Source organism: Lycium barbarum, chromosome 5 (genome assembly GCF_019175385.1).
Source record: "Lycium barbarum isolate Lr01 chromosome 5, ASM1917538v2, whole genome shotgun sequence".
Classification (NCBI taxonomy): Eukaryota; Viridiplantae; Streptophyta; class Magnoliopsida; order Solanales; family Solanaceae; genus Lycium; species Lycium barbarum.
Genome location: NC_083341.1, coordinates 18,496,347 through 18,506,608, shown reverse-complemented (window position 1 = coordinate 18,506,608; position 10,262 = coordinate 18,496,347). Strand labels below are relative to the sequence as shown.

The window sequence follows — 10,262 nt, the reverse complement described above, 5'->3', positions numbered from 1 at the left end:
AATTGTCAACTCACTAAACATAAAAAGAGACTCTTTTTGGATCAGACTAAAAAGGAAAAGTAAAACACTTAAATTGAAACGAAGGGAGAAAAATCTTAGTAATAAATTTCATGCTTAATCAAACGCCATCACATAATTAATATATTTTTGTTACGGTTGTAATTAATTTTGAGAGTTACTAAATTTTCACACCAATTTGACCCAAATTTGACTACACTTAAGTAAAAATCACCATAACCTCTATTGTACAATTTTAAATTAAGATAAAGTTTGAGAAGAAAAGATAGAAATGACATTAAATAAACATAAATTATTAAATTTGACCTAAATAGTCATAAGAATTTACCTCATTTGGACCATAGTAATCAAAATAGTGTGACAAAAAGACCTTATTGATTAATTTTGATCGATTCGCGAAATATATTAGAATCTTAATAAATTTCATGTCTAGTCAAACACTATTAGATAATGCCCGACCATTTCCACTTATTGGGTCCACAAAATTCTCCAGGTGTCTTGGGTGCCCAGTTTAGGCCTGCTTCTGCCACGTGTCCCTGCCAGCTCTCCCCCCTTTTTTTTCGTTAGGACCAAAAAACCGAACTTCAAAAAATGTATAAAAACGGTCAGACAAAACTCAAAATTGGTAAACTTCAAAAACTCTATCTATTGCATAATATAGAAACCGACAGACAAAAATCTGAGACTTCAATGCACTGACATAAAACAGAAACAAAATTCCTCTGTCACATCTTCTCCAGAAAAATACTCAAATTTTTCAGGAGGAAATAACAAGAATAATAAGGCAAAAAAACTAAGAAAGTAAACTTTGCGTATGAGAAAGATAAAGTTGGATTCAATATAATTCACATGCACAGAAATAAAGGAGTTTGAGTAAAGAATCTGTTTGTTTAGTACGTGTCAAGTTGGAATCTCTTTTTTTATTGATTCTTGAATTTTACTGTAAGTCTCCATGTTGTGTTTCTTTTCTTCTTCTTTTTTGTTCTGAATTCTTTTGTTTGAAGTATTTCTTGATTGGTTGGTTTGGTTAATTTTGATGTCTTATTTTTTGTGTTACTTTGGTTGAAGTGATTAAACAAAATGGGGTTGATTTTTGGGATTCTGATGGGGATGATTGTTGGGGTCGGTTTAATGGCGGCTTGGAAACACATGACAAGTTATAGAAGCAACAAGAGAATTTCCAAGGTATGATTTCATGAATTTGATGTGTTTGAATTATCATTTTCTTTGGTTAATTGGTATGCTTAGTAAATTGAAGATTGGTGTTGTAATCAGTGGTAGAGTCGAAAATGCTATAGCTAGAAACTTTTTCCTTACATAATAATAGTCGCAGTATTACTTCCATTATCGTATTATTTATTTTGTTGTAGTGAATATTACTTTTAAGAATGCTCTGGCATGCTTTCATTGGTGTTTTGTCATGGCTTCTGTCGCCCGTTGTTTTCTTTTTTTGAACTTCTTTGATATGCTTTTACTTGAGCCAAGTGTTTATCAGAAACGGCCTCTCTACCTCTCGAGGTAGGGGTAATGTCTGCCTACAACCTACCCTCCCCAGACCAGTGGGATACACTTGTTTTTGTAGCTAGAGACTCTATATAAAGGGATTCAATAGTATATATATATATATATACACATATACATATATAACATTATTTGTTTTTATCCCAGTTGCGCAGTGTAATTTCCGGGTGAAGGGGAATTGAACCCCCTTCCTTACCTTTAGTTCCACCGCTGGTGGTGATGGCTTTGGTCTGTGCTGAACGTCATTATGGGTGAAGTAGTTAATTAAACATTGTTGACTCTTATTTTGTAATTTGGAATGTCTAATTTAGGTAGCGTTTGGCATAATTGTTATGAAAGGTCTCGTATAGCCGACTCCAACTTTGTTGTTGTTGGAGGACAAACACTTCATAAAATGTCTCAACATGAAATGGATAGCTGTCTCAGTTTTGGCAAGAAGCTCCATTTTATTTATTTATTTTTGATTGGTAAAACTATCTCTCTGATGAAGCATCTAGGGGGATTATCCATAAAACTGTATTCTTTTGCTGCCTCTGTGATAGTTTAAAAGATCATTAAGATTTCAGAAGTGCGGCAGCTGCTTTTCCTTTCTGAAAGACAGATATTTCATCTTTTCATTGTATTTGCTTCTTTGACAGGCAATAGAGGTAAAACTAATGGGCTCCCTCAACAGGGATGATCTGAAGAAAATGTGTGGCGATAATTATCCTGAATGGATATCATTCCCAGTTTATGAACAGGTTGGTGGGGTTCAATTGTTTGTTGTTTCCTTCGTATGGTCTTCTAACTCGGCATTTTGACAATTTTTTCTGTCTTTCATGTTTCAATAGAATACTTGATCCACCATATTGACTTTCACTGTAACCCTTCTATTGCTCATGTACTTTAGAACGGAATTTTTAGGATGAGAAGTTTATGTTAATGTGAATAAATGGTTTCAATATCACGGGAAAAAGAACAAGCAGAATTAGTCAGCTAATTAACGTAAATTTGGACCGGATTCATGAAATCGTCGATATCTTTAACGGATTTAAATGAATGTCTTCTCAGTCAACTCAACGTTATAGATTATGCTAGTCTTCTTGCTGCTTTGATTTTTAAGAAAGATTTGGTCGATTCTTCTTAGCTTAATGAAGTTTCTCCTCTGTGTTTCAGTCATAAATAGTGTCTTGTTTATTTATAAATTAGATCATTGAAGTGGGTTCTACTTCTGTTACTTGATGAATTCGAACAAAAAGAAAAATACATCGCTGAGTGTGATCAACATGAGGAGAAAACTTTTACTAGATAGGAGCTATGTGCCGAGTCTATGAAGCTATGGCATCTGGTGTTTTTACATGTTTTCTTTATAAAATCTAGGGAAATAAACTAGCATAATGCACATTGTTAGTGTTATATTTGTGCAGCTAACACTCATGTGCTTAGTCTGAAGAAAAAGGAACATCGTATTTGAAGGAGGGGGGCGGGGGGGGGGGGGGGGGGCATGAATTTGTACAACTTAAGCTTTTTGTTTAATTTTACTAGACTCTTGGAGCACCCACAATTTCCTGTAAGCATAGATGATTAGGTGTCTTACGTGGAGAATTAGAGGCGGAGCCAGGATTTGAACTTTATGGATTCAGAACTTGCCACTGAATTCATAGCTCGTTATAGTTAATGGCTTTGCAAATAAATATTTATACATATTAAATAAATGGATTTCCTAATGCACATACACGGTCTAAGCAAAAGCCCGGGTTTGTCAGAACCCCTAAACAATACTCTACCTCCGCCTTTGTGGAGAACCATATCTTTGTGTAGGCTCTCTACTTTCTGGTGTAACTTTTGAATACGCGATACTTTCCTCGCAACATCAATAAAAAATTACTTTGATTAAAAAATATTTGTCTCATGCTGTCTCACGTTGCAGGTTAAATGGTTGAACAAACAACTGGGCAAACTATGGCCATTTGTTGCTGAGGTAAGTTTTTGGCTCTTGTCTTGTGCAATCATAAGTCATTTCTGGAAACTTCATTATCATCCAATTTGTGCTTGACATAGTTAAATAAATTGGACGTTTTCTTCTAACTGGTCCTAAAAAGAAAAAAATGTAGATTTTCTTCTATTATCAGTGCACTGATCAAATGCTCTCTTATAGTGATCACCAAACCTCTCATCAGATACAGCGGTTGCTCGGCATGAAGAATTTAGACAATAAAGTTCACATTCTTCATGTGCAAACACTTGTATCAATGCCAAATTTTCAGTTAGATCAGCAGCATTTGCACTCTTATTAGTGTAGTTTAACGAGCTTTTTCCTTTTCAAATGCCCTGTCATGAAGTCATAAATCTTCTACGCAGGCAGCCGAGGCTATAATAAAAGAATCTGTTGAACCTCTTTTAGAAGATTATCGGCCTCCTGGAATTACTTCATTGAAGTTCAGTAAATTGTCCTTGGGAACTGTGTCACCTAAAATCGAAGGTAGCAACATATTTCAGTCATTATTACTGATCACCTAAAAAATGAACTGTTTCATGATTCTGTTATTTTCTTTATCATTGTATTTTGTACTGGGTTACCTATTAGCACATTGTTAGTGCTTTTAAAATTTTGATATGACATGCTTCGTGTTAGTGGAAACAAAGTAATCTAAATAGAGCTTATCTCTCGTCATTATAGTGTTGCATGCCGATAAGACTGTTGATGATTTGGTTTCAGTTTCATGTGTTAGATTCTTTAATTAGTTTGTATTATTTCACTCATCATTTTAGCCTTCTTTTTTGGGGGGGGGGGGGATAAATGCAGGTATTCGTGTTCAAAAACTTAAAAAAGATCAAATTACTATGGATATTGATCTTCGATGGGGTGGTGATCCCAATATCGTTTTAGGTGTTGAAGCTGCAATGGTTGCTTCTGTACCCATTCAAGTAGGTGCCTAATCTCTTTCACCTGTCGTTTGATCCGAATAAAAAGAAAAAATAATAAATCTTTCACCTCTCAGTCCGGTGAGTTATTTGGAGAATGAGATAGTTATACTAACCATCGCAAATTGATCGCAGTTGAAAGATCTTCAGGTCTTCACAGTTGTTCGTGTTATCTTCCAACTAGCTGAAGAAATTCCTTGCATCTCTGCCGTTGTTGTTGCTTTACTCTCTGAGGTATAGCCTAATTCTGTCGCTGAATATGCTTCTTCTAGTCTCAGGTCCCTTTTGAATTGTGCTCCTTTTAATACTTGATCTGACATTTTTATTTCTGGGAGAGGGGTGTGAGGAGGGTAGTTGGTTGGCATGGGAATCACCTTCAATACCCCTTCCTTCCCCCTCCTTACTCCCTCAAGAGAAGGAGGAGGAGGGAAGGGGGGGGGGGGGGGTGGATGAACTCTTTGTCTTGATATTGGTTGTATCAACTGTTGGTGTTTCTTTGTAACATGTTTGGATGGTTGTCACTTATCGTATCGTATTGTTATTAAAATACAATGTTCTTTTTATCTATTTATTACTTCAACTTTAATATGTTGTTATGACACAATGAAAAGTGTCATTTTATGCAATGATCAATTTGGTGTGATCGCATCGTTATCTTATTTTTTCTCTCATCTTTCTCTTACTTTTTATTTAATAATCCTAACTATTTAACTTTTTACCTACCTTTATATAATAACTCTATCCAGTACCCTACTTTTTCTTTGTAATATTGTAAGCTTATTCTTCAAACTGCTAGTACGTGGCATTATGAAACGACGAGAAGCGATACAATCTATCTAAACAAGTTGTATAGAGACGACATTTGACAATCATCCAGACAAGTTGTTAGACTGTGTGTTGATAAACCAACATCTTGGTTGAGAGACTTGAGTACCTCCTTGGGTTGTGCGAATAGTCAGACTCAAAGTTGTGCGAACACTTCATCTGACAGCTAAGCTCTTAAAGATAGGACACCTTTTGTTAAGTCTCGAAAACTCAAGATGATGGGCAAAGGGCAAAAAAAGGGCAGCCTGGTGCACAAAGCATCCCGCGTTAGTTGGGTTAAGGGAAGGACTGCACCCCAAGGGGTGTGATGTAGACAACCCACCTTAATGCAAGCATTAGTGGCTGCTTCCACGGCTCGAACCCGTGACCTATAGGTGACACAGAGACAACTTTACTTTTGTTCCAAGGCTCCCCTTCAAACTTAGGATGATGCTTCTTGATAAATGTTTGAAGTGGTTAGAATACTGTATTATGTGGCAAAAATGTTTCTTCCTTTTTCTTATGCAATTTTATGGGAACTCAATTTGGAATTTCAGTAACAAACTAGGCTAGGTAACATGGAAGACTCATTTTTTGCGTAGTGGTATAATCGATGAAAGAATTGTTGAGTTCTTTTGTTTCCATAAAACAATACGTGCCACCAATTAAATTCTCTTATTTTCATGATAACATTCCGATGTATATTTGTGTAACTGACTCCTTTTTTGTCGTTCTATCAGCCAAAGCCAAAAATTGATTATACTTTGAAGGCTGTCGGCGGTAGTTTAACAGCTCTTCCTGGAATTTCGGATATGATTGATGTAAGTGTTAAACTTGTTCTCTTGCTGGACATTTCTTATTCAAATCTTCTCTTCTTAGACTGACACTGATCCCTTTCTCATTGAAAGGACACTGTAAACTCGATTGTTACAGATATGGTAGAATGGCCTCATAGAATTGTCGTTCCAATTGGCGGAGTACCCGTGGATACTAGGTATGTTCAGTCTCGAACTATTTTAGTCATTGATAATAGATCTGTCTTTTCCTCCCAGGGATGTGTGTGTTTGTGTCCGTGTGTGTTTGCGTTTCTGCAATGTTTTCAGTGCTTATAACTCCTTTGGTGATGGATTGTGCTACTCAGCTCATTATTTGGAATATCCAGTAAGCCAGTCAGTTCCCTCCCTCCTCTCAGAATTTCGAAGAAAACTTCATTCCTGATTTTGAGCTTCAAGTGGTATAGGTTATATGCTGTATCAACATCCTACTTTGTTCAAGTTGTGTGTAATCAAGTAGAGGGGTAAATCTGTATTTTGATCTGTGAAGTAGCACATATACCGTCAATTAAGTTGCTCAATTCTACGTCTTTTTCTAATTTGTGCTTACCTTAAAAATCTCTTATTGCTCTTCCTTGTCTCCTATCAGCGTAGTCTTATGTAAAGTCTGGTCTTGTAACATGTCTTCATTATACTTCATTTTTATGTAACGGTTGTTTGTGTGTTTCCTGCAGTGATTTGGAGCTTAAGCCACAGGGCAAGCTTCTAGTGACCGTAGTCAGGGCTAATAGCTTAAAGAACAGTGAAATGGTTGGAAAATCTGATCCATATGTAGTCGTATATATTCGCCCACTATTTAAGCTTAAGACAAAAACCATCGACAACAACCTAAATCCGGTTTGGGACCAGACATTTGAGTTGATTGCAGAAGAGAAGGAGACTCAATCTCTTATCCTTGAGGTCTTATTTTTACACAGTCCTCTCATTTGTGCTTGAACTCAGCTCTCTTTGCGATATACACACTGCAGTTAAAATGTGTCCACGAGTCAGTTAATGAGGTACTTCATGATCACTTTGGACAGGTATTTGATAAAGATGTTGGACAAGATAAACGAATGGGTGTTACAAAGTTGCCCCTGAATGAGCTGGTTGCGGAGACTCCGAAAGAAATTGAATTAAGGTTACTGCCGAAACTTGACATGCTCAAAGTCAAAGACAAGAAAGATAGAGGAACTATCACAGTGAAGGTACATAACGGAGTCCACTATCGTGTTATAGAAGTTTCACTGTAGTCCTATTGCTGCTTATGATTTTCTATTAATTCCTTCTATATGTGAAAATTTGTTTTACATTTTTGTCTCGTTGAATATCCAGTAAAATTCCTTCTATATTGAAGCTTATTGATGGGATTTGTTAATTCTTTGCCCGTCGGCCGTAATGAATTACGAGTGCTAGCCAAAATACAACCTTATACACTGATTATGTGTATTATATTAATACACAAAACCTATACATTTGCTAGCTATTATTTTTTTGAGCGGACCAAAAATGTAATTATCCCCTTTGTGATGCCAAAATTCGCAGGTGTTGTATCATGAGTTTAACAAAGAAGAGCAGTTAGCTGCTCTGGAGGCAGAGAAGAAGATTATAGAAGAAAGAAAGAGGCTAAAGACAGAAGGGGTAATCGGCAGCACTATGGATGCCCTTGACGGGGTATCATCACTCGTCGGTTCAGGTGTTGGCATGGTGGGGACCGGCCTTGGTGCAGGAGTAGGTCTTGTCGGAACTGGACTAGGTGCCGGTGCAGGGATAGTAGGAAGTGGCCTTGGAGCTGTTGGCAGTGGTCTAAGCAAAGCCGGAAAGTTTATGGGAAGGACCTTTACAGGGCAGTCCAGCCATTCGAGGAAGAAGAGTGGTTCCTCTGCTCCAGTAAACTTTGTTCAAGAAAATGGAGGAGCAAAGCCACTCTAGGCTTTGCCTTAGTGATGTTGACTACTTTTGTGGACTAGAAACTTAGTAGTTTTTGTAAACTTGTAGGGTTTAGATCCGATTTTCGAATGTGTTTATCGATGCAAGAGTGTACTGTTTCTATAATGAAACTAGGCTTAACGTTTGGACATAGATGGGTTGAAACTTGAAAAAAAGAGTGGAGATGAAAATGATTTTTGGCAGTTGAAATTGTGTTTGGACATGCATTTTACTTGAAAAGTAGTTGAAGTTTTGTGAGTTTACTTCAAAATCACAAAAACAGAAAAACTATAGTCTAAACCACCTTTGGAAACCTGGAAAATTCATCTTCAATAACTGTCTAAAAACTGGTCACATTTTATAATAAAATGATGTTTTCCAAATATTTTGGAAAAAAATGAAAAACACTTGTGGCCAAACGGGAGCTGGTGTTCAAAAGTGGGGGAAAGATATGCAAATGTGCACATTTTACAGGTTTTCAATGCTTATTTTGAAAATTTTGAAGTTCCAAAATATACTGTGAAGCTTTAATTTTTATTTGTTTGGCTATGATTGTGAGAAAGTTGGCAGCAGGCTTAACATTCTTCTAGAGTTATGATCCTGTCATTCATGAAGAGATCCATTTGGTGTCACCCTGTCAGTCATATAGAGAAATTGGCATATAGATACAACTCAGTCTATTGATTGGCATGAAATAACCCAAGTTTCTTTTATTAGCTTGATATGACAATTTTAATAAAATAAGTGGCAAGCTAAAGCAGCCCCATATCCCGGTATGTCTTCTTTCCCCATATCTTCAAATCTCTATCTCATCACTCCTGAAATCACTGAATTTTATGTTTATCTTATACCTACTATAACAGATAATATGTCTATACTCATTTTTGGAGTTCTAAAAGAAAGGTGTGTTTAGTTTGGAGAAACTATCTGAAAGTCCCTATGATTTGCTTCTTCCAAACCTGATTGTCAAGACTTGGAGTGAAATCATTTCTATTTTCAGGCAACCCCACTAATACTCAAGGGCTAAAAATGGTGGATTGGAAATGAAGCTAGCACTGATTTCTGGTTCCATCCCTGGCTCTCTGATATTCTTCACATTGGAAGTAAGCACTGATCGGGAAAGTAATATAGGGACGTTAAATGTAATTCTAGAAGGGCCTACCCGTTCGATTGATTAAAAAATTTCAAAAATGTTTTCTCTAGGAAAAACAAGTTTTATATTGAATGCGTCCTTCCACACCCTCCAACACCTAATCTTCATCCCAATCCCGTAGCCCCCATTCCCACCACCCCACACTCCACCTGCCGTAGTATTTACCTAGATTATAAATAAATGCTTTTAGAATGGTGATATGAAATTGTTCAGCTAGCCAAGGTAAGGAAGAGAAAGACACGGGACCTGGATCGAGTAAAATGCGTCAAGGACGAGAATGACAAAGTATTGGTGGAGGAAGCTCTCATTAGACGAAGATGACAGTCATACTTCCATAAACTCTTGAACGAGGAAGGTGATAGAGACATTGTGTTGGGAGATTTGGAGTACTCTGAGAGGCGTCGCGATTTTGGGTATTGTAGGAGTATAAAGGTAGAGGAGGTTAAGGGTGTTGTTCGCAGGATGCGCAGGGGAAGAGCTACCGGTCCTGACGAGATCCCTGGGGAGTTTTGGAAGAGTGCGGGCAGGGCAGTGGTTGACTGGATTGTTTAATGTTATTTTTAAGACGGCGAAGATGCCTGAGGAATGGAGGTGGAGTATGGTGGTTCCTTTGTATAAGAACAAGGGTGATATTCAAAGTTGCAACAACTATAGAGGGGTCAAGCTGCTAAGCCACACTATCAAAGTGTGGGAAAGGGTGGTGGAGATGAGGGTGAGAAGAGGCGTGTCCATTTTAGAGAACCAGTTCGGATTCATGTCGGGGCGCTTGACTATAGAAGCCATCCATCTTATGAGGAGACTGGTGGAGCAGTATAGTAAGAGGAAGAAGGATTTGCACATGGTTTTCATCGACCTAGAAAAGGCTTACGACAAAGTGCCAAGAGAGGTTTTATGGAGATGCTTGGAGGCCAGAGGTGTACCTGTAGCGTACATTAGGGCGATCAAGGACATGTATGAGGAAGCCAAGACCAGGGTAAGGACAGTAGGAGGAGACTCGGAACACTTCCCAGTGGAGATGGGGTTGCACCAGGGATCAGCTCTTAGACCATTTTTATTTGCCTTAGTTATGGACTGTCTGACGCGGCGAATTGAAGGTTAGGTGTCATGGTGTATGTTATTTG

At 37.6% G+C, this 10,262-nt stretch overlaps 1 protein-coding gene across 2 annotated transcripts; it reads left to right on the top strand.

Annotated features, from left to right (window-relative positions):
• Positions 1 to 638: 638 nt before the first annotated feature.
• On the top strand, positions 639 to 8,223 carry LOC132640623 (calcium-dependent lipid-binding protein-like). 2 transcript variants are annotated; one of them, XM_060357291.1, is made up of 12 exons: positions 639 to 960; positions 1,087 to 1,203; positions 2,178 to 2,279; positions 3,449 to 3,499; positions 3,880 to 4,000; positions 4,325 to 4,446; positions 4,579 to 4,677; positions 5,988 to 6,068; positions 6,156 to 6,241; positions 6,755 to 6,980; positions 7,103 to 7,267; positions 7,605 to 8,223. In XM_060357291.1, the coding sequence occupies exons 2-12, from the start codon at positions 1,099 to 1,101 to the stop codon at positions 7,989 to 7,991; spliced, it is 1,545 nt and encodes a 514-aa protein (XP_060213274.1). In that variant the 5' UTR covers positions 639 to 960; positions 1,087 to 1,098; the 3' UTR covers positions 7,992 to 8,223. The 2 variants fall into 2 exon arrangements, with proteins under 2 accessions (XP_060213274.1, XP_060213276.1); XM_060357293.1 differs by having other exon boundaries at positions 895 to 911.
• The last annotated feature ends 2,039 nt before the right edge of the window (positions 8,224 to 10,262 follow it).

Coding starts and splice junctions, on each gene's coding strand:
- LOC132640623 (XM_060357291.1), top strand. CDS start 1,099: ATGGGGTTGATTTTTGGGATTCTGATGGGGATGATTGTTGGGGTCGGT. Junction 3,500..3,879: donor TATGGCCATTTGTTGCTGAG/GTAAGTTTTTGG, acceptor TCTTCTACGCAG/GCAGCCGAGGCTATAATAAA. Junction 7,268..7,604: donor GAGGAACTATCACAGTGAAG/GTACATAACGGA, acceptor CAAAATTCGCAG/GTGTTGTATCATGAGTTTAA.